General features: G+C 39.9%; 1 protein-coding gene across 1 annotated transcript; it reads right to left on the bottom strand.

The window, feature by feature from the left end:
• Window positions 1-1,778: 1,778 nt before the first annotated feature.
• Window positions 1,779-19,704, bottom strand: mpp2a (membrane protein, palmitoylated 2a (MAGUK p55 subfamily member 2)). The gene is made up of 14 exons (XM_039826096.1): window positions 19,633-19,704; window positions 14,170-14,218; window positions 12,959-13,059; window positions 12,170-12,325; window positions 11,370-11,534; window positions 10,964-11,071; window positions 9,314-9,433; window positions 9,012-9,143; window positions 8,759-8,861; window positions 7,655-7,723; window positions 7,296-7,457; window positions 6,889-7,091; window positions 5,932-6,060; window positions 1,779-4,286 (listed from the first exon to the last, which is right to left on the bottom strand). The coding sequence occupies exons 2-14, from the start codon at window positions 14,198-14,200 to the stop codon at window positions 4,110-4,112; spliced, it is 1,656 nt and encodes a 551-aa protein (XP_039682030.1). The 5' UTR covers window positions 14,201-14,218; window positions 19,633-19,704; the 3' UTR covers window positions 1,779-4,109.
• Between the last annotated feature and the right edge of the window lie 5,330 nt (window positions 19,705-25,034).

Below are 25,034 nucleotides of genomic sequence, written 5' to 3'. Positions count from 1 at the left end.
TAGAGCATAAATATAAATGTCATTCGAGTCATTTTACAGAGAAAGAGCCACTCAAAATGTCTCCTAATATGGCTGAAAACAACTGGTCTGAGGGTTGCTTTTGTGTCAGTATTTGTATTTAACACATTTTTTCATCTCTCTTGTGCATCAAAAATATTCAGTAGCTGCCACAATAAAAGATCTGAGTACAAACAAGCTGCTCTTGTTCTGCAGTTGGCACCATGGACAGTGTTACATGTACAGTGGCCCACGAGTTCACAACACATTTGAAAAGCTTAAAGGTCCCATGGCATGACAATTTCACTTTATGAGGTTTTTTAACATTAATATGAGTTCCCCCAGCCTGCCTATGGTCCCCCAGTGGCTAGAAATGATGATAGGTGTAAACTGAGCCCTGGGTATCCTGCTCTGCCTTTGAGAAAATGAAAGCTCAGATGGGCCGATCTGGAATCTTCCCTTTATGACGTCATAAGGGGAAAGGTTACCTCCCCTTTCTCTGCTTTGCCCGCCCAGAGAATTTGGCCCACCCATTAGAGTGAGGCATCATGGCTTGCAAACAAGCGAAGCATGGCAGTTGATCAAGGCCACACCCCCACCCTCCTCTTTGCCCCGCCCCTCTCCTCCTAAATAGCATTTAAAGCTACAGACACAGAAATGGCACATCCTAAGGAAAGCTCATTGTGGGACTGGCTCTAGTGGCTGTAATTCTGCACCAAGGCTGAATTTCAGGAGAGAGACTTCAGATACAGTATTAGGGGACCACTAAGGTCTATATAAAAGAGACTTCAGATACAGTATTAGGGGACCACTAAGGCCTGTATAAAAGCATCCAAAAAGCAGCATATCATAGGACCTTTAAGAAAAAAAAAGATGACACAAATTTGTTGAAATTTAAATTGTCTTCATACTTTCACACGTTTATTTTTAAGTGCTTCAGTTTTGTACGGGTTCTGCCATTTTGTTGTGTTGTTCACTCGTAGGCAACTGTATACATGTCTTTACTGATGACATTCTGAAAGTTTTCACTAAAGTGTCACATACTGTAAATGCTAAGCAGGAATCTCACACCTACTAAATAAGTATCTATATATAGACTACCGGTCAAAAGTCTGGGGTCACTTAGAAATTTCCATTCCACTCCATTATAGACAGAATACCAGCTGAGATCGGATGCATTGTTTTTTTTAACCAGGGCAGCAGTTTTCAGATTACATTATTTGCTTACATAATTGTAAAAGGGTTCTCCAATGTTTTCTAAGTTAGCCTTTATAATGATATCAGATTAGTAAACAGAATGTGCCTTTGGAACACTGGATGAATTGTAATGGAGTGGAATGGAAATTTCTAAGTGACCCCAAACTTTTGACTGGTAGTGTATCTTTGTGTCTCTACATGCTATCTACAAACTCACTTAAAAAGACAACCAATAGGTTTTATTTAAAATTATAAATTAAACATACTACAAAATAAAAAAAAAGTGCAAATTAGGAATGATAGAATGTATGGGGCGCCAAAAGTAAAAATTCAGATACAATTTTATAGCCGATATATTTATTTAGCTCACTTTCCTCAAATTTAGCTAATTTTTCTTCCTTCATTTAAGACAGAAATTTGTGTAAAACATGTTCTTTGCAATTGTCAACAATATGTTCATAAAAGTAAAATAAAAAGTAAAATATTAAATATAAATCTTAATGTTAAATCTAAATATTAAATCTAAACCTAAATATTAAATATAAATCTTAATGTTAAATCTAAATCTAAATATTAAACCTAAATGTAAAATCTAAATGTTCAATCTAAATCCAAATGTTAAATGTAAAGCTAAATGTTTAGAAAATATGCAAATAGACCACGCCCCTTGCAGTGTCCCCGCCCACACCGCTGACTGGATCAGCCAAGGGATCAGCAGGTGAAACAAAGAATAGGCTATTCCCATATATTCTAAACATTTAGCTCTACATTTAACATTTAGATTTAGATTCAACATTTAGATTTAACATTTAGGTTTAGATTTAATATTTCGATTTGATATTTCGATTTAACATTTCGATTTACATTTAGATTTGCATTTACATGTTATTTTACTTTTATAAACATACTGACAATTGCATAAAACATGTTTAACACAAATTTCTTTCTCAAATGTGAGAAAATTGAGCTAAGTAATCAAAATATATCAGCTATAAAATTGTATCTGAATTTTGAATATGGTGCCCCATAAGAATGAGTGTTGAATTACCCATTCTTACGAAATACAATGTTGTAGTAAACTGGAGCTTTCGGTGTGTGTGTGTGTGTGTGTGTGTGTGTGTATTATGTGGGGTTCAAACTATGTAATGCCTTCTCAATCATACTGGGGGTCTTTATATTTCGGGTTACACTGACTGTGTTCATGATGTGACTGTTTTTGTGTTTAGGTATTCTACAGCTTGTTACGTAGCTACATAACTCAACTGTTTCACATCTGATCTGATCACATCTTTTGTTGTTGTTGATTGCTTTACGATAACCCTGATTGGCTGATTTTTAAGCCATTATGTGGGTTCATTTGCATATCTTTACAAAATATCAATCACTGAACCCGTGAGCTAACCGCTAAGATTCTGTACTGTTATGTTTCCCCCCCATGCTAGGTTGGTCACAATTGTACACCATTTAATTCAATAAAAAGGGGAAATAAAGTTGTCAGAGCCAACAAGCTTGCCAAGGGTCAGTTACCAAACTCCTGGTCTACCTTGTTAGCCTTGCTCGGTCGGTAATGGGACAATAGCTAGCTAACAATGCTAGAAATAGACACTAGTTTAAGTGAGATGCAGTAGACCTTAAGCCCTTCCAGTCTTCTGTTAAAGAAAACTGACAATAAGTCTGGCTATAACTCGGCCTGAGTGGACTTTAACATGGACCCATCAGGTCTTCCACTATGACCTGGTTATTACGTGTGATGACAGTACTTACAACCAATTTTCTATGGGACCCCCAAGATGATTCTAGATGTGGCTTTTTTCTTTCTCTAACTACTAATTAGATGACAACTGACTTTAATATAGTGATGTGTATTGTAGGCCTTTCTGCCTTTTCATTACTTGTATAGTTGTTTGTGTTCTTAGAGTGGAATGAGTGTTTGTGTGACTATATTAAATAAAGAACAGGATAAGAAATGTGGCCTATGCTCGCACCAAGGACAGAAAATGGATGGACAGTGAGGTTTTTGTTGTAGTTAAACATAATTTGGCCAGTATAACATTCTCTAATAAAAACTAATTTGACATGAGGAAATCTGTGGCTTCTGCATCACTGCGCTTTACACAGCAACTGAGGCATTGCATGTGTTGGTCTTATGATCACTTTCAACTTATGGCTGAAAAGATTAGTCAAATAAGCGGTCATAAAAATGTGCTTGTTAAAAAAATAATAGAAATCGCTGACCATTTCATGCGGTTGTATATTGAAGACCTTTGGGTTTCTGGACTGTTGAGCAATTTGAAGATATCTTTGTGGTCTGTGGGCGTTAAAACCTGATCAATAGATCAAGTTTAGTTTATAACTTTCACTAGCCCTCGTAGCTTGGAGATTAAGTGTAACCATCAGTAACGATCTCTCCAATCATAAAATATAAACAATGATAATGTCTGCTGATGATCATCATCAGTAATGGCACAAATCATGTAAAAACATACAAAAAGTCTCTAAATGCCACACACACACACACACACACACACACACACACACGCACACACACACACACATGCATGCATGCACCCATGCACACACAGCTGATGTGTTCAGGTAAAATCTGTGAATTTCTGACATTCACAATTTCATCTTTCTTTTTCGCCTCATTTTTCCTCCTCATTCTTGTGTCTTGTTATTCCCTCTTTTCTATCCTCCCTACACAGAAAATGATAATCCTGTTTAAATAACGGACGCCTTATTCACAGACTTTGAAAAAAAGAAATCCTGTTATTTATCTACAAAGCAGTTACTTTAGCAAGAAAACGCTAAGCGCCCGCAATGGTCAGATTTAATCTCTGTTGAAACTTTAGATTAATCATTGTTTTCTTCCTTACAGTATGTTCCCTCCCTCCTCTGCCCTCCACAGCCTCCACCTAGAAAACCCAGGTGACGGGGACCCACTGGGGGTTTTTAGAAACCGTTTCCAGGGCGACCTTGACAGTACGGTAGGTCTCATCCAAGTCGTCGTTGATGATGCTGAGGTCAAAGTAGTGGCCGCAGGCTGCCTGGATCTTAGCGCTCTCATCGCATGTCCTCTGTAGCTCTTCATCCTGAAACGGAAAGACATGTGACTCGGTTTTGCGTGTTCTTACTGGATTGTTATTGTAATCACAGGACCTTTTCTCTGATCTATTTCCTGTTTATATTGAGTGCTTCACTGCTTCTTGAGCTTGAAATGTGTTAGTTGTCTCTACATGTGTATGAACAATTCTAAAAAAGTATGTGCAGCACTATCTGTGGGGGGAGTTTGTAGAATGGTTTGGAGCAGATGCTAAAACATAAAAGTTTAAAAAGTTGTATGAAAACACTTTATTGAAAGGACGTGAGAATGAAGAGATATTGATTGTGACGGTGGCTTGTTCGGTGCAAAATGGAAAATAAATGTTTGGTAGGTAGGGCTGGGCGATATGAAGAAAATCAGATATCATGATATTCTTGACCAAATATATCAATGTCGATATTGCGGCGATATTGGAAGGTTGAAAATTGGTACTTTCACAAAAAAAATAAAAATAAAGGAGATTTTAGATAAACAATCATCAATAATTTGTTAAACAGTTTCAAGTGAAATTATAGAGAGAAAAAAAAGCAATGTAGTGACTATGTTTAAGCGTGTGCACAAAAATAGTGTGTGTTAAAACAAATCTGCAATTCTTCAAATGATATTCCCTCAAAATGTTTCACAACAGATTTTCTTAGAAAATTGGGTTAGTATGTGCTCTTTATTATCAATTTAGACAATGGATTTGTATATCACAATATCTCGATATAGGATTTCATCACGATATTCCATTGAAAGACGATAAATTATCATATTGAATTATTGCCCTACCCTATTGGCAGGTGTTATGTGTTATCTCGCTATGAATATTTAATATAAAATATTTAATGATACATATACAGTATCTCACAAAAGTGAGTACACCCCTCACATTTTAGTAAATATTTCATTATATCTTTTAATGGGACAACACTGAAGAAATGACACTTTGCTACAATGTAAAGAATTAAATGTACAGCTTGTATAACAGTGTAAATGTGCAGTCCCCTCAAAATAACTCAACACACAGCCATTAATGTCTAAACCGCTGGCAACATAAGTGAGTACACCCCTATGTTAAATTCCCATAGAGGCAGGCAGATTTTTATTTTTCAAGGCCAGTTATTTCATGGATCCAGGATACTATGCATCCTGATAAAGTTACCTTGGCCTTTGGAATTAAAATAGGCCCACATCATCACATACCCTTCACCATACCTAGAGATTGGCATGGTTTTATGTCGGTTAGCCTAATAGCTGGTTTGATTTGCATTGAGAGATGATTTTATGGAAAATGCCAATCTCTACATTGTAGCAAAGTGTAATTTCTTCAGTGTTGTCCCATTAAAAGATATAATTAAATATTTACTAAAATGTGAGGGGTGTACTCACTTTCGTGAGATACTGTATGTGTACAAATATACAGGAACTATTTAGAGTTGAATGAGGAGCTTCGGCTTCGTCCCGCTCCTTTACGGACATATTGAACGTATTATTTATAACACTTTATAGATATTGTTTTTACTTTTAGTGTGTTGCTACGCACTTATTGTGCTTTTATATGTTGATGTTACTGTTATTTTTGGTTCAAAATAAAAAGAAAGAAAGAAAGAAAGAAAGAAAGACAGACAGAACATACAACGAGTGTTCCTTACCGTCAGCGTCTTAGGAACCACCCCTGCCTCTGCGGCCGAGTGGTTCATCGCCTTGAGCACCTCAAACTCTGGAGACTGAAGGAACACCACGTAGGGCAAGAACTCCGAGGTCCTCAGCACTTTGAGGGACTGGAATACAACAGGAAAACACAAACGCATTTGATTTGGAGCAGTGTCTTAGAGAGTTCATACAACTGGAGGTTTCCCAGCTGGTGACACTGAATGACTAACTATGTACTCTCCTACAATGTCAGTTGATGCTTTTGAGCAGGCACATGACCCTTAACTGACAGAATTTTATCTCCATTATTTTTTTTATTTAACCTTTATTTAACCAGGTAAGCAACCTGCAACGACAACCTGTCACATTCACACCTGGGAGCTGCCCAGTACAGCCACAGTCTGATCTGCTGGCCACTGAGCAGCTCTACTGGAACGGTGTTTTTAGGTGGGGGGTTAAGGGCCTTGCTCAAGGGCACCTCAGTGGTGGTAATGAGGGAGGGACAAGCGCTGCTCTTTCACTTCCCTACCCAGATTTATCCCATCGGTCTGGGATTCAAACAAATAACCTCCCGGTCACAAACTCCATTTCCATAGTATATCTCTGACCCTACAATCCTACAACGATTAGGATTGCGATGTAATGGTATCATGAGTTTACTCGATAATCGAAGAAAACGCAACGCAAAAATTGGTAAAAGAGATGCCACGTTCTACTCGCCCCCATCAACGCTCACCCCATGACATACAGTATACAAACAGAAATCATTAGTGTGGACATTATGGAGAAGTAGTAGAAATGCTACTGTGGTAGTGTGTGGTTGTGAGGTAACAGCAGGGGATAGGGATGTTAAGTCCTGCTTGTAATGCATTTTATTATTGTATACAGGGCATTTCCATGCTAAAGTAAAGTGTTAAGTTGCTTCTTAATGTGTTTGTGCTGGTACATATGCATACCTGAGGGTTGATGTCCAGTATGCAGACGCGTCCTGCCTCCACCACCTCATGTATGGAGTCGATCTTGATGCCGTACAGGCTGCCGTCGTACTCTCCATGTTCAAGATAGCGCCCGTTCTTGATGTCGGCCTCCATCTTGCTGCGGCTGGTGAAGGCGTACATCCGACTCTCGCGATCTTCCTTTTTGGGCTTTCTGGAGGTATCTGGAACGAAACCAAAACCCAGTCTTGTTATGTATGCAACCACAGGCATTTCCCCTCATCTTAAGAAGCTTTTAGTTTGTTAAAATCACTCCTAATATGTGTATCAGCTTGTTGCTGCTCTATGATGTTTACCCAGCGATCTTAAGGATTACAACCTTAATGTGCCTAGCAATAGACTACTTTAATATATATTCAACTTCATACATGGAATGGTGGTGCCAAAGAGCAGTGGATCCCTCAGTAGAAGCTTGTTCTTCAGTCTCCGCCGCCCCACACCCTGGGCACCAATCAAAATCAGAGTTTTCCTCTTGAAAGGCGGGACCTTGGCCACCTCCTCGTAGAGCAATATCTCATGCCTGTCGAACTCTGAGACAGGAAGAAAGAGAGGAAGGTTTAAGTGACGGAAAGTAGGGTAGAGGGAAAGACCAATGTGAAAGAAGAGTAGAAGAGTTGGAAAAAAAGAGGGGAAAAAAGAAGTTTCACTGTTTTACAGGGAAAAATGAAATAGTCGGATATAATTTACCAACAGGGCCAAACAAATAAATCCACGTTGGCTTTGTTACCTGCATTTTTGGTGGTCACATACATCATTTTCTTCTTCTTTTTCCCTCCGACACCAGTACAAAGATTCCCTGTCACATAAATGGGGCATAGCATTAGTTAACAGAAGTCAGACATTAGCTGATTATCATCATTGATGCCTCCCAATCACTGGCTCATATAGCAGGAATTTGTGCCAAACTATTTCTTGGTCAGGAAAATTTGCATGGCAACCAGCATAGAGGAAGTTACTGGACTCATCTAACTTTCCCTTCAAGGGTGGGTGGTTATTATTAGCAGGATGAATTGGAAAAACACGACTCACATCTCTGGGGCTTTGCTGTCATCTTCTCTAGCCTACTATCAACTTGATATTCTTTCAAGTCGACAGCTTCTTTAGACATGATATTATTCTTAGACTATACTGCGGATTTTGAAATTTCGATAAACCTTAAGGCTGCATTTACACTACTACATTTTGGTTTAAAAACAAATATCTTGTGCTACTTTTACGCCTCGCGTTCACACTACTACGGTGTTTCCGAGCCCCTGAAAAGGAGAAATATGGAAACACTGCTGACCCCAATTTGGTACGAAAACTCTGAGGTTGCTTTGCAAGCTTAATGTGCACAAACAGAGACCTTTGGAAACGACGATGCTAGTCAGTCAGTCTTATCAGTTAAATAGACTTACATATCTTTCAGTAACAGTTCCACCTCCAAGCTAATAAATCCCTGATCTTACTTTTCGCCATTGTTGTTCTTTCTCCAAAGTATTTTCTGTATTTTCAACTCATACATCCATGATTTTCAATCACAGAGTTTACATCGGCACACGCATGCCCAGTGTATGCGAATGGTCATGTGATATGCGTTGTCAGTCGTGTTAATATGGACGGAGATTAGTTCTGCTACTGGAGCTAAAACTTAGTAGTGTAGATGTAGCCAAAATCTCCCCCGGTCATTGGTGCTTGAACTGTAAATGACATTCATATGTAGACATTTCATTGCACCACCAGATGGCAGTGTAAGACAGCAAAAGACTGGAGATGGGAACAATAACAAAGTACACTTTATTGATCATCACTATGTTTTTCTTTGTTCTCATTATTCTTCCTTTCCAGTTACCTGCTGGCGCCAGTTCCACGTCTCTCTTGACAAACGCTTTCCTCTTCTCCTCCAGCATCTGACTGGGTATCAGCCCCGTGCTACCACCCTCCACATGACGGCCCTGTATCACGCACACACACACACACACACACACACACACACACACACACACACACACACACACACACACACACACACACACAGTATATACATTAGTAGAGCCAACAGAACACAAAAAAGTGAAAATGTGTACACGTTTTTTGTACTCCACCTGCCACCAGTTGACATCATCCTGGTTGACTATCTGCAGGATGTCTCCTGTCTCAAACCTCAAGCCTGCCTCCTTACAGGGAATCAGGTTGTCGTTGGCCGGGTCGTAGTCATAGTGACACTTAAAGAACACCTGGAGAAACAGATACAGACCTATATGTCCTCAAATGTGCATTTGACAATGTATGCTATTTATTTAATCATATTTCTGGCTATTTCATAATCCACTGTCGCCAGCCATAGGTTATGGTGTATGGTACTATGACCACGTATGTCCACTCTGTGTGTAGTGTGTTCTGTCACCTTTCTAGGCGGTATGGCCTCATGGTAGCTGGGCAGTATCTTCAGAACTACGCTCACACTCGCTGCTTGCAGCTCCTCCTGCAGCACCCTGGCATCCCGGCCCACCTCTCGTCCATTCACCTGCCAACACATTGGATAAAAGAAAGTTTCTTAACTGACACATTAATAACCACATTTGCAGCACTTGTAATGGATGTTGACAGGTTACCAAGGAGTTTACAAATATTGCAAATAATTAGAGTTTGGTGAGCCAAAAACAGTAAACTAGAGGACCTAGGACAGAGCCTTGAGGTACTCCACTGTTAGCCAAGGATACACATTTACTAATGTTTTACCTTTTGACACAGCCAGGCTATTTACTCCTGTTGTTTCCATTGCTTTTGTGCTAGGCTAAGCTAACCAGCTTTTGGCCATAGCTTCATATTTAGCGTACGGGCATAAAAGTGTTGTCAATCTCCTCATTTTCTCCCCCAAAAATCTAACAATTTCTTTAAGAGACACTTTAGTTGGGGACAGCTAAACTTCTTTCACAATGCTGACCAGGGTTGGGCTAGGGTTGTCTGATCAGTGTTAAATCCTTCTTTTGGAAATTTAAACCAAGCCAGTCAACATGGGCATATCCCTGGTCATGACAATTCAGAAATCACCTAGGTCACCAACCAGGAGCAATGCATAACAATTACATTAAGTGCTAGAAATGGGCGGGGCTTTACACGTCATATTCAGTGAACAGCTAACATCACGTACTCCAGTCCATCTGTAAACCAGCAGAACTAATGTTTTGTAGCTACCTGAATTTGTTATTGTACAGTAGGGAGAGAGAAATAAAGCTTATTTGGTGTTTGTGTTCGCAGTGATTACGTTTTTAAGGACAATTAAATAACCATCAAACACTTATCAGATGATTTTGTGCAGACTGATTTCTCTTCTACCTATTTATTGCAGCAGCTGGACAAGAAAGTAGGTTACGCTAGTATCGAGTTTTTACTATTTTAATACGAGGGGAGAACATTTCTCTTTGTTTGATTCCATTAAAAGTAAAGTTGGGCTTTGCTGTCATTTGCCTGTAAAACTCCGCTACCGCTCTGCAAAAGGCAGACTAGTTAACATCAGGGCACCCACTGTCAGCGTACTGTTCGGAAATGAATTGAACAGCTCCGCTCTGCTGTTCTTGAAGCTGCCTGTGAAAATCCTAATTTTAAGCAGCCTATGGTGAAAACCCAGTAAAGCACAGTGAGACAAAATTGATGTTGTTGTTTGTTTCAAAGTGTGCGGTGAACTGTGACAACTGCCCCACTCTCATTTTCAACCAATTACATAATTCTTCCTGCCCTGGCTGTTAGCAACCAAGGTCGTGAGCAATTCACATTGAAATCGACCCTTGTCTACCCTGAACTAACCCACCTCGCAAACTGGGTCGTCGAAGCGGAGTAGATCAAGTAGGGTTAACCCATTCAAACACACAGTCGACCTGGGTATAACATTGATTGAGCCATTGGTGTGAAAGGTGTAACAGTGTTTATGGAGAGATCAAAACCAAGGTTTCAAAGTCATGTCAACAAAGAACTACTGAGATTTTAAGGCACCTCCATGAGTGAAAAGAATGGAAGGGGTCTGTAAAGGTCATACCTAGTTAATGGTCTTTCTTACCTCTTTGATTATATCTCCCACGTGCAGCAGTCCTTGCTGGTCTATCATCCCTCCATGGAGGATTCGGGCTATGATCAGCTCACCCCCCTCTACTTTAAATGTCACACCCTGAAAAATAATGAATGTAGGCTATTGTTTATATATAATAATACAATCAGCACCTACAGTACAGTAGGAAGTAAACCCACGCATGACCTACTGTTGTCTACTGTTTTACTAAAAGCACAACATTCAGGAAAGAGGAACTGGTGCTCAGTTTTTCTTTTTATGAATACTTTTACTGCATCTTTGAATTACTGATTAAATGCTTTTATAACAAACATTAGGAGTGCTTGGAGCAGAAAAGTGAAAACCTACATGGAATGAACTCAGCTGTGTCAACTGTTTATGCTTTAAGGTTACCTACCAGGTTCTCCCCCGCCACTTTGCGTATGCCCACCATGCGGATTGCGTCCGGTGGAACGTTTTGTGTGTGGCCATCCTCCTGCTCATTATCCACAAAATCACATGGGCTGGGGGGTGGGCTATCGCATGCCTGGGACGCCACTGAATCATGAGTTTCCAGTAGAGACTGACAAACCAAAAAGGAAGAAATTCAATGTAAGACATTTCACAATATCTTACACTATTAGGGCTGGGGATGATATGCATTTGTCTTGATTCGATTTTTTCACGATACATGGGTGCCGATCTGATTTGTAAAGTATTTTGCGATTTGATAGTATTGAGTATTGCGATTTTCTTTTCCTTCATTAACAACAATAAAAGTTGAATAATACACTTCTAGAGACATTTCTAAAAAGTGTTTACTGAAAAGAATGCACATCACATGTCAGTCAGTCAGTCTGACATTTTTTTCATTTGTAAAGAAGTACTACTAGTACTACTACATGTATTTTCAGCATTTTTTGCTTTGCGCTGGTTTGCTGGAAAAGGATATGATGTAGTCAGCAGTACCGTTATCAACAGGAAATATTTAAGTGAATCATTGGTGAAACAAAATAATAATAATCGTCGCCAAAAAATCGCGATACATACAATTTTTGTTTTTTTTCTCCCACCCCTAAAGACTATTTGCTTTTTTTTTTATAACCGTGTGATGAGAAAAGAGTCAGATCTTTAAAAAGAACTATTTTATTATCAGATTTAGCAAAACAACTGAGAATATACTATAGTTTTACATGTATATGTGTGTGTGTTCTGCACCTTAAAGTGAGGCTGTGTGAGTATGCGGGTGAGCTCTGCTGCGGTGTCGGAGTGGTGTGTGAAGGGGTCCAGGTCACTGAGGATCTCCTGCAGGAGCTCCACGTTGTTCTCCCTCACTGGCGACGGACGCGGCTCCTTAAGGCTCTCCTCTTGCTCCTAACAAACAAAGACACACATATGGCACATAAGGCGCCGTGTCTAAACTCCTTACAGGGAAAAACAATGGCCTAACCACGACAAGAGGAGTAGCTAACCAGATTTGTAGAATGTGCAGAACAAATTTAGGTCAATCCTTGTGGTCAGTAAAAAGTATACACTTATGGAATTCTTTATCCACGGAACTTAAATCCCAAAACAGAAGTAAAAGTGTAACACAAAAGACAAATTATGGCTAAAACAACAAAAGAGATGTGAGCACTAATGGTGGCCCTTAGCGACACAATTGTTGTTGTTTTTGTAAAAGCCCGACCAGGGACAGGGACTGCAAATTAGCAGAGGCTAGACATCCACACCTGGTTGTGATAATGTTATAGGTATTGTCCGTGATAAATGTATAAAATACATAGACTTGGATACACATAGACACAACAACATAAAAGGGATGTGTCTTTACAATGTACAGTATGTGCACAACCACATGCCGTAAGTCTATTTAAATTAATACTGATGTAATTAAAAGTGTGTGTGTGTGTGTGTGTGTGTGTGTGTGTGTGTGTGTGTGTGTGTGTGTGTGTGTGTGTGTGTGTGTGTGTGTGTGTGTGTGTGTGTGTGTGTGTGTGTATACCACACCAGAGGGCTCTCCATGATGCCTTTGAGGTAGATGAGGTCCAGGTCATTGGCCGTGGTGGAGCTGGTGGTGGTGTCACTCATAGCGTCCAACACCTGGGGCACTATAACACACGCACACACACACACACCATTACACAGTCACACATCACACAGTCATTACTGGTAGAATTGTGGAATTGTGAAAAGCCTTTTTTTTAAATTATAGGTATATATATCCCCTTAAAGTTTAAGTTAAAGCAACGGTGTGTAAAACGTGTATGTGATTAAAGCCTATTCTACAGTACCTTATTCTGGTGGTAAAGGTTTTATTTGTGGAAAACTAAAGCAATCCAGGTGTGAAGTTGTGTTGGTTTCAGCCCTTTGTTTACAATGACCCTAGGTTGAATGTGTAGGGGTAATAGGAGGAGTGTGAAAACAAAAAGTATTCAGAACAGTTTAGGCCACGGGTTAAGTTGAATCTATGTATTAAATCTAATAACAGTAACTCACAGCTTTTTCATATCCTTGCACAAGATGGAGCGTATTCTGTAGCCAGATACTTTTGAGATGGCAAAAAAATAAAGTATCCTGCTGAAATGCTGTTATTACAGTCCAAATGATATTAAGTGTTAAAAGTCTCCCCTGAATCATCTTCAAAGAGCTACATCTGCAGCTACTATTACAGGGGCAGTTTTCAACAGAAACCTTACTTTACTTAGAGTAACATTTCTTACTTTTACTTAGGTCAGAGATTCTCATACTTGCTTTTACACTAGGGCTGCTTGATTATGGAAAAGAATCACAATCACGATTATTTTGGTCAATATTGGAATCCTGATTATTTAACACGATTTACTCATTGACTTCTGGAAAGATGTTGCAATTATTGAACTTAAAGAGTTAAACAAATGAATAGTGAAAACACCTAGAACTGTGAAATTACCCTGAATACTTTTCCCATTGGAACTTTTTTGACAAAATAAGAGTTCAGTGGCAAAAGGTAATGTGCAAAAATAATCGTATTTCTCGATTATTCTGTTTATGTGATCGTTAGGAGCTGAAATCGTAACCGCGATTAAAATTTTGAATAATTGCACAGCACTATTTTACACACTGAAGAATCCTTTTGTAAATTAGATGTGAAGGTGGTGGTGGTGGGGGGGGGACATGAACAAAGAAAACATAGTCAAATGGTTTTAGGCGCTAATGAGGAGGAAGGTGTCTGGTCTCACCAGGCTCTGTCCTGGTTGAGGCCACAGGCATGGTAGAGCTTCAGTCAATCTGAGAGAGAAAGAAAGATAAAAACAAATGGAGGGAGAGAGAGAGAGAGAGAGAGAGAGAGAGAGAGGATGTGGATAAAATTGTGAGAATAGTCAAATACTTCCGCTCTCTGTGTGTGTCCGCAAAATCCTTTTGCTTCGGGTAAACACAACAAAAGTTCGAGCTAGCAAGCTACACGCTGAAAATGGCAACGGTTTGAAGCTAATTTGGATGGTTCAACCAGGCAGGCCTGCTTGGTTCTTTCACAGAATGATTGTAATGATTTACAAAGAATATGTTTATGGCATTTCCTCTCTAACTGGACCGTTTTGGGGACCGATTGGTGGGCCTTGCTGTGGACAAAATGCACACGGAGATACACTGGTAAGAGCTAATGAGGTTTAACCATGTATATCCAGCTAATTTAAATAGCTCACATTACTGTTTACAGTTAACTTAATTTCATATTGTATATGTGCCGTTTTCTTTTTTTGGGATGCAAATGTTCAAGTTCCTGACTAAAACCAAACACAAAACACTAAAACAAGTTCCTTCCCGAGACTATTTTGCAGAGCCACCGTGGCTGCGTCCAGAGCTTAGATTTTATTCAATTAATTAGACTTTATTGATCCCAAATAGGGAAATTTCAATGCTACAGCAGCAAAATATCAGCCTATACAAGAAATAATAAATAGTAAGGGTGTGACGTTTTACGAGATCTCGCGAGATTAAAACGTGACGAGATTTCTCGTCGAGGTGAAAAGTTGTCTCGTGAGGCGATGTGATGTCAGCGTGATGGAGCGTGAAATTACTATTGAAGATCCCCCTGCCACTTTTAAATCATTTGTGTGGCAACATTTTGGTTTTCCTGTGGAAATAATAAACGGCGAAAGAGTGACAGACAAGACGAACACCAGCCGTTCGTAATCTCGCGAGATCTCGTAAAACGAGATCTCGCGTCTCGTCACACCCCTAATAAATAGGATAGAGTACTATAACAAATATTCAAAAACTACAGATAAAAAAAATACAAAAGGAAAGAATGTACTTAGCGCCGGCCAAGACGATTGTGATTGGTTTAAAGAAATGCAAAATACCAGACTTAGAATTAAGATTCCAGTGGTGGCTGCTGTGTAGGATTGTTTCAGACCTGTGTGATCCAAACTATCGGTATCGGCATTTATAATGGCCATTGAATGAATATTTAAAAAATAAAATAAAAACGGAGATGGGTTGGAGGTGGGAACAGGGATTCCGCTCACAGGCGCTAGGGGGAATCAAGACGACCACCATTGAACCCGAAAAAAGTCATATAACCATTCCAATGACTCCGAAGCTGTTCAGTTAAGGTAAATAAAAAAAAAAAAATAAAGTGCATAGCTCCCCTTTAAAAATCCTTTATCGTTCGGGCTCTAATCCAAACTATTTCAAGTAACTCCAGAGCATTGTTTCTGTCATAGCTTCATGTTGCTATAAGCCCAAGCGTGCGGCTTCTTCATTCATTTATGCCCTTATTGGATAAGCCTGCTGCCTACATGAATTTATGCTGGCGAAACTGACGATTTCTAGGCATTAAAAAAAGTAGAAAAGACAAACTTGTTTAAATCGGATGGGTCCCTTTATTCAAATCGAGGATTTCTTTTCTTTTATTGGGGTGGTGACGTCATAAAATATGACGCCAGGCATTTAGAGCGTGACTCGAACACCTCAATAGACTCTTCGAGAAGGGAGAGGGGAATGCGGGCGTAACTAATACTATACATTTGCCATGACAACAGAAAACACAATGGCAATTTTGGGTAGAGAGAGAGGAGAACAACACACGCACCATTTAACTACATATGTATAAAATCCCTTCTACATCTTTAACGCTATCTATCTCTCTATCTATCTTTCTGGCAATGCTGCTGCTACGGCTCGTGGCTGCCGTGGAAACCGTCGGCTTTGCTTTCACACACACACACACACACACACACACACACACACACACACACACACACACACACACACACACACACACACACACACACACACACACAGCTGCGTATGCCTGAGTAGGCATTATGCAACACCTCAGGCAAGAGCAGGAGAGTGGAAGAGAAGATGACGTAAAAAGAAAATCTTTAAAGACGTAAAAAATATGTAAACGTGTGAAGAGGAGAAGAGGATGGAGGGATGACTGCATGTAAATAGTGTTAGGCCTATCTGAAAAAGGGGATTTACATATATCACCCACTATTATCAATCTTTCTCACCGATTACATGCAAGTGGATGACGGCAAGTGGGGTGGGAAACACCACGAGATAGTAAATCTAGGTGAAAGTCTGATCCAGTTGTAGCCAGATGCGGTTAATTTTTTATTTTTAGGATCAAGGAAACTTTTTTTTTTTTCAGGTTTTCAAAGAGCTACAGAGGCAGGAGGAGGCAGCTGGACTAAAAATGAGATCCGGCAAAAACTGGATTTATCAAGCCATTACTAACATCAATACTGAGATTTCAACAGTTCCATGGATGAAAAAAATATACCTGTTAGCGCTTTCTGGTTGACACTTAAACATATCTTTAGGATTTCAGTCCTGCAATGTCTTGTTATTCATTCATTAACATAAATAAAACATAAATAACACCACTTATCTGTGATATTTGTTGTATTAAGTCAGGGTCTCCAAAAAAATTCTATTTGTTTTATTCTCTATCTCTTACTTTTTGATAATAAAGAACGTCCGTTACATTCAAGCCATCAGTTGCTACAAAGCTAATTAAGAGTCTCAGCTCCACACAGCTCTCTCTGGATTTCTCAGTATGGCTATGTTCAGAAGATTGTGGCGTGATTGTGGTGAAGTTAACGACCTCGTCTGAAGAGTCCATCATGTTTTTTTAATCCTCCGTGTCCTCCTTGGCTACTGGCCTATTATATTATCAGTTGCAACCCTGGCAGTGTATGCGATCGTGAGATATAAAAACATAATTCAAACCGATGCGTGGCATTGGCACCACACGGCTCAAGAAGCCGACAAATAGCGTAATTTCCTCGGCTGAAAATCTATATCGTTCATAAAAATGCCCATCAGGGAACGTTGCCGGGGTTGTCGGTCTCTAAATGTTTTAACTTTTATGAGCTCTCTCTCTCTCTCTCCACGCACCGAGCTCCACCGGATCTTCTAAGAATGGTGACGCCGTTATCAACCGAGTATTGACTGGTCAGTAGGCGGTGCTTTAAAAGGACAATTCCGGCGCAAAGTGAACCTAGGGGTTAATAACATATGTGTACCGAGTCGAACGTTCTCTGGGACATGTTTTCATGCTAATCGAATCGTCTCTAGCTTTAAACAAGCTCCCGCAAACCAGTGGTTAGCCGCTAACGCTAGCTTTCGGGGCAGATGGTAAATCGCTATTTCTATACCACTAACAAGGCTCAAAATATCACCGCACTTCAACAGTAGCATAATGATGGTCCCTACATGTAAACCGAAGCATTGAGAACATTGTAAGTTTACAGAAAGTTTATTAAAAAGATAGATTATAAAGACAGTAGCGTTCATGTTTACATGCGAAAAGCAGTCGAATCACAAACGCTGTGTTTGAGCTACGTCACTGGTTACCCTTTTCACGCAGTTAGGTTAAGGAAAATCTCGTGGGCGGGCTTACGTTTCCATGACTGCGGGAATAACGGGACGGTTGAGTTTAGGAAAGGGCCGTGGGTGTGCCCCATGTGTTTGACCCATCCACCACCCCGACCAACCTCCCTGCGCGGAATTTCCCCCTTACATACACACTACTCGCTAAACCCCGTGTAGCTGCTGCTCTCCCGGTACGTTCTAAAAAACACGCTGAAGGGCGCTTTTTTCATCGCTTCAGACGCTGACAGCCACTGTCCAAACGTCCGTATTTTACGAGTTCGGAGTGAGAACGGGTTGCATCTCGTATGAGTCGCAGGGCCCTGAAATCAATCCAAATCAAAAAGGTATCGTGGCAGACTTTGTGATATCAGTAAATATCCATTGTCCAAAGAATCATATCAATATATAAATCAATATATCGTGATAAAACGTGTGATTTACACCCCTACAACCCAGTATTAAAACTTAACAGAAAACTGTTCTGTACGAGGCGGCTTTTCCGTTCTTTATTGCGTGTCCTAATTGCACTTTTGATCGCGACTGTAGTGCTGATTATAATAAAAAATATATAAATGATATACAGAACAGTAGGAGAGCAATAGATAAGAGGAACAAAAGCTTGCTCAGCTACTGTTTACCTGAACTATAAAAACAGCCAAACACGCACAAACTAGTAACACTGCTGTGAACTCCATCTGCTACCCTCTCCCTCGTCATCTTGCTTCTCCTCCGCTCATACCTTTCTCCCTCCATTCTCTTTCCCTCCTTCTCATCTCTCCTCTCTCTCCTTCTCTTTTTATCATCCTCGAGATCAACAACTCCCCCCGTTGCCCCATACTCTCCCTCTCTTTGCCCCACGCACGTGTCTCCCCCAATGTTCCCTCCTTCCTCTCCTCCTCCCTCCATTACTCCCTTATTTATTCGCCCCCTCCTCCATCACCTCCCCTCCTCCCTCCGTCCCCCAAACCACCAATTCCCCCCCCCCCCCCATTTATAAAAAAAAAAAAAAAAACAAAAAAAAAAAAAAAAAAAAAAAAAAAAAAAAAAAAAAAACAACATCCACCAAAAAAAAAAAAAAAAAAACAACCCCCCCCCCGTTTTTCTTTTCCATTTTTTTTAAGTTTATAAATTTGCCTTTTTTTTTTTTTAAATTTAAAAATATATTCTAAAATTTATATCCTTTTTTCTACTTTCCGTAGGGTGTGTGTTTGTGTCGAAATGGGCAGTAAGTGTCAAGTGCGTGGTCACGTTTTTATTTTTTTTTGACGTCACATGAACCCCATCAGTACGGTTTGTGTGGCTGTGTTTCAAATGCTCTTCTCTTTGTTTAACCTTTTTAAATGTCAGATTTTGTATTATTAGCATTAGTCACAGTGTACCCCCCATCACCTTGTCCACATACGCACACAATGCCGCGCGCGCGTACACACACACACACACACTACGCAGTTGGGATCTAATTAGCCTCACGGGTCACATATAACAAAGCACGACACGCCCCCCCTCACTCTCTCTCTCTCACACACACACACACACACACGCGCGCGCTGCCCAAAAAACACATTTGGGCTACTAAATATTATCGGGATTGTGAGCGCTGTATTGTATTGCAAACATTCACGCGCGCACTCAGTACGCACCATTGTCAAGCCAGTCCGGTGTAACGTTACCGTTAGCTGCTATTTTACAATAAATGAGCCTCAGTGGCCGGAGAAAGAGAAAAAGAAGCACAATGCGCTCATTGCTAAATAATAACTGTAATAGACATCAATATAGGCGCCATGTTTGTGTGAAATAAAATGCCGTTCACCTACCTTTCAACACAATGAGGGTGTCTGTGATGTCTCGTGCGCTTCTTGTTGTCGTCTGGCTTCTTGTAGCCGTCAAGACCATAGACAGTAGTAGCAGGAAAATGCATAATGACTTCCGAGAGAATTTCAAAATAAAACGCTTCAGGTAGATCGATTTTTGCAGCATATGAAGTTTCAATAACTAAACTAATGTCAAACTATTGTTGTTTTCATGCCATAAACTGGAATTAACGTTTGTTGCATAAACTATGTAGTATGCAGTAGGTGTTTATTAATTTAAACTTAATTTTGCAGGCACCTATTTCCGGTTAAGTTCTACATATTCCTGGAAATTTGACATCTATCGATGCGATACCTTCTTTTTACCGTCACTGTGCGATACGTATTTATCAAAGATTCTCTTACCATCTGATAGTATTAGGAGTATTAAAGTGCCAGTGCGTTGTTGTATTATGTCTTTATTTTAAAAAACACACCTTAAAGTAACCAAAGCTGAAACATGGCATATATAACACAGAATCACAGATTTAACTGGAGGGAATGACAGCAGAGGGCAAATCACAACCCCGAAAGCTGAGTTTTAAAACAATAACATGACAAATTGAGATCCATTGATTGAAAATCCCTCTCTTGTCATCCAGCAGGTTTGATTAGACTCTCTTTGTAAAAGCCAAAAAAGCCATTATGTGACTAGCCTGTTCAAAAACAAACAGACCCAGACTCTTGGTGGGCAGTTGTCTGCCAGTGCCGGTTGAACAGTGGCAATTATAGTCACAATAAAGATAATGGAACCATAACTAAAAATAGTAGTTGTTGTAGTAGTTCATGGCGTAGTAGGGCACTGCAGGGCGTAGCAGGGTGTAGCAGGACATAGCATGACGTAGCAGTGCGTAGCAGGGCACTGCAGGGCGTAGCTGGACGTAGTAGGGCACTGCGCGACGTAGCAGGGCATAGCAGTGCGTAGCAGGGCACTGCAGGGCATAGCAGGGTGCCTAACAGGACCACGGCGACGTCATGTATGCTCCAACTGAAAACAAAATGTTGTCAGTGAATAATAAAATAAAAAAAGACAATGATAATCTAAAATGCCATGCAGCTCTGTTGTTTGCAGGATGCCATAGCAGTAGAAACAGCCTCTCCATATGTGAAACCAGTGCAACAGCATCATGCAGTGGAGAGATTTCATTATTACACATCAACTGGTGTGTCAGCTGTGGTGATTTGATGGGTTGAACAGTTATGTCTATTATTACAGCTCAGTAAAAACAAGGTATAATTGGAGTAATAATATCTTGGGAACAACAGGCTAATTCTACGGGTAAGCCTGGTGGTAACATGAGGTTATTTTCTGTATTAGTGTAAAAATGTGTCAACATATGATAATAATGTGTAAAGACATCTCAAGGTAATAAGGGTGCAGAACTCATACCATGTTAATAATGTGGTAATATTGGCCCTTTCCCCTGATATTTGGCTGAGTATTATCCTAATATAGAAAATAAACCCAAACCAAATAAAAAGGTCATGTTTTATATATTATATGGACTATGCATGAACAAATAGGCCTACATTTATTTTGTTTGCCAATGCCAGGACTGACAAAGAAATGTACTGTAGACCATGCTATTCTATAGTGATTTTAACTGTTTTAAAACGAAAACATGAATCCAATGTATTTATTTGGAATTTTGGTGGGATAAAAAGTACTAAAAAGGAGGAGGGTTCAATTTCTGAGATGGAGTGCTATCATCATGGGGCATCGGTTAGAATGCGTAAGAGAAAATAGGGATCTTTACTATAATACTGTCCATACCAATCACAGATAGGCCATACGAAGCCATGTATTCATCCATGTTCTTCAGCTGGAGTCTCCGAGACCCCAAACAGAAGTAATACAACAAATTCTCTAGCGGACTGCTGAAACATGTCCATCCGTCACCTGTAACTGCTTATCCTTTACAGCAGGGGTCTTCAATGTTTTTAGGCCAAGGACCCCTAGCTGAAAGAGAGACGGAGCAGGGACCCCCCACTACATGTATTGTATAAAATTGAATTGCATATTGAAATGTGGCACAGTGAATCCTTAAGCTGAACTATATCTGTGGATGGCTACCTTACCTATAGGCCAGTAAGCCTATAATCAATGTTGTATATATTAAAAACTAATAATATGTTGGATTCATGTTAATGTATATTTCAGACTGTTTAAACCATTGATCAGTAATTTGGTGGCCCCTCTGCAGCAACTCTGAGGACCCCCTGTTAAAGATCTCTGCTTTACAGGGTCGCATGGGGCTGGAGGCTATTCCAACTGACATTGGGCGAGAGGCGGGGTACACCCTGGACTGGTCGCCAGGTCAATCACAGACACAGGGCAGACAATTAGAGACAGACAACCATTCACATTCTCACATTCACACCTACTGGCAAATTTAGAGTCAACAATTAACCTAATATGGATTTCTTTGGCCTGTGGGAGGAAGCCAGAGAACCTGGAGAAAACCCACGCAGGGAGAACAGGCTAACTCCACGCAGAATGTCCCAAACCAGCTGGTTCGAATACAGAACCCTCTTGCTTTGAGGCGACAATGCTACCCACTGCAACACCGTTCAGCCCTCTGAAACATGTCATCTGTTCAAAGTCATGTTTATAGGGAATTTGCATAAAACAAGTATGTTTTTGAGCTGAGAGGGCCCGGGGTCTCCAGAACCCTATTTATGTTAATCATTGGAAGAAAGTTAGAACATGGTCTCAACCATGGTCTAATTGGCCATGAGGTTGGCAGTTTCTGCCTCCCACTAGTAGCAAACACTAGTGTTTCTGATTTCTCATTACCGCCAAATGTTTCTTCCTCTCTGAAGAGGCTAAACGTACTGGAACTGATCTTTCCATTGTCTTTTCCTTCTTCTGGCTGTCCTGACCCTAAACCCTCACAGTTTGCTCTGGCAGAAGAGTGGCCCTTTTCGTTTATGTGCCGGAAAATAACCCAGCAGATGTTCCTGTAGATGCAAACCCAATGGGTCACGATGTGAAATGCAAGTTACATGCCCGCAGAGGCTGCCGGTCCTTTCAAGGGACCCTAATGTGGTGATGAATTCTTGACAAAGAGGAATACCATTTACTTTCTTTGCACTGTAAACAACAAACAACTGTGGATGCCACAAAGCAATCCTGAGAAAGTTGTAACACCCACTGTTTTTGTCCTCATATATATAATCCAGATTTGTTCTTCTCAACAAAAAAAACATGAACAGGATCATATATACAGTATATACTGTATATCTAAACTAAAGAACGTGGGACTAAGATACTACAAAGAATCCTCAGGCTCCCAGGCCTCTGGTAGAGGACCCAAGATTGGAGGAAGGAAAAAGACAGTAGTCTACAGTAGTATGGGGTTGTGTTTTTTTTATATTAAGAAGGATAATACCAAGGGCAGTATAGGGCGAGTGGGGGATTTACACACACACACACACACACACACACACACACACACACACACACACACACACACACACACACACACACACACACACACACACACACACACACACACACACACACAACTATATATTTGAGAGCCATTTTCAAAGATGTATGACTTCAGTAGGATCCAGACGGGTAGGAAGATCAGAGACACAGACTAACACTTTGTTAGTTTTGGTCTTTTCGTGGGATTTGTTGACAATAAGAAAAAGAAAAATAACACCAGCCTTAGCATCGTAAAGTAGCTGTGCCTTGGCAATTGTCTTTATACTGTCCTTGCAATGAGTGGCTTCTTCAAAGCTCGACAGTGAGCTGGCAGTGTAAAGTTCTCCAAAAAACACAAGGCAGAAATTTTCTTGGGGTACGACGAAGAAACAAATGGATGAATGGATGAAACCAATAAAGTATAGTGCAAACCCACAACTTGTAGCGACAGAAAATGCTGAGTCATAACACAAAGCCATGCTAACTATCAATTTAGTGATTTGACATTAGAAAACTCAAATAAACTAAAGATATGCCAAGTATAATTCCTTTAAAAAATTTTTAGTAATATATACAGACTACAGTAATTACGGACAAATAGTGTCCAAGGCAACAATTTAGGAAGAGAAAATGCAGCAGGAGTAAACAGCACTGGAACTCTGCTCTGCAGCACAATCAATTGACCTTTTTCACGGCAGACATGTTTGACATGTCATAGTAGGAAAAGCACAGGTGTATTCAAAACCATTAATGCTGGCTGCATTCCACTTAGGAGAGGTCCTGGTATTAAACCATTAATGATGGCTGCATTCCACTTAGGAGAGAGCCTGGTATTGTGCATGCTGACTCACTGAAATAGCTTACTGTGACACTTGATGGAATTGAGCCATCGTTAAGGTTATCAATTTCAGCTGTGCTTTTCCTACTATGACAAGTCAAAATGTCTGCCGTGAAAAAGGTCCATTGACTTCAGATTGAAATTTACAACTGAGAGTGAAACTTAAACTAACAGCTACTGCTGCTGGTTAGCCTAAAGGGGGCACTGCTGCACACACAATTTTGTTTAAAAAACAAACTCTTAATTTACTTTACATTAGTGTTTCTCAAATGGGGGTACACGTACCCCTAGGGGTACCTTGGAGTAATGCAGGGGGTGCGTGAGATTTTTGCAAAATGCCAGTTTAAAAATGTGTCATGCATAATACCTAAAATAATTCTACTATAAGAATGAATGCATTTAGTGATGGATTTGAAACATTTGAAATGTAGCATTTAAATGTTTTTTCAGTTACAAGGTTGTTGTTTAGTAAATCTATCACTGCCAGCACTGTATTGTACCTCTTTATATATACTTTTTTTTTTCTACCACCATGTTTTGCGCTGGTCAGGGGGTAAAACAATTCATAGGGGGTACAATATTGAAAAAAGTTTCAGAACCACTGCTGTACATTATAGTCTTAAAGGGTAACTCTTTTTTTCATGTCTTCAGCTGTCCTGTCAAATAAAGGCCTAAAATGCCCAACAAATAATCTAAAAAAAAAAGAGCAAGATCCTTTTTATAAACATAAAAACCTCTGCGAAATTGCATTCGCTAAAGCCACCAGACTCCATGTAAATAATCCGTCATGGCGTCGTAAAATACACTTCATTCAAAGTTAACAGATACAAAATAAAACTATGAATAGCTGTTTTGAGTCGTCTTTCCACTTTTCCAACCATCGCAACTCTAGTTTTAGTTGAAATAAACAAATAATTTACAGATTTACATGTGAAAATATGTTAGCTCTTTACACGCTAAAAGTATTGTTTTTAAAAATGGAGTCTGGTGGATTTAGAGGTAACAACCTCAGAGCTGTTTCTGGTTAGACAGAAAGAAAGAGGTTTTAAAAAAGCTCTCTATAGGGATCATTTCCATAATGTTTCCATAAATTAA

Source organism: Perca fluviatilis, chromosome 15, assembly GCF_010015445.1.
Source record: "Perca fluviatilis chromosome 15, GENO_Pfluv_1.0, whole genome shotgun sequence".
NCBI classification, from domain to species: Eukaryota; Metazoa; Chordata; class Actinopteri; order Perciformes; family Percidae; genus Perca; species Perca fluviatilis.
This window is presented reverse-complemented; position numbering and strand designations above follow the sequence as displayed.

Excerpts from the sequence above, each read along its gene's own strand:
- mpp2a (XM_039826096.1), bottom strand. The coding sequence starts at position 14,200 with ATGCCTGTGGCCTCAACCAGGACAGAGCCTG. Across the intron at positions 13,060-14,169 it reads CTCAACCAGGACAGAGCCTG|TGCCCCAGGTGTTGGACGCT; the intron begins GTGAGACCAGAC and ends CGTGTGTTATAG. Across the intron at positions 12,326-12,958 it reads GCATCATGGAGAGCCCTCTG|GAGCAAGAGGAGAGCCTTAA; the intron begins GTGTGGTATACA and ends TTTGTTTGTTAG.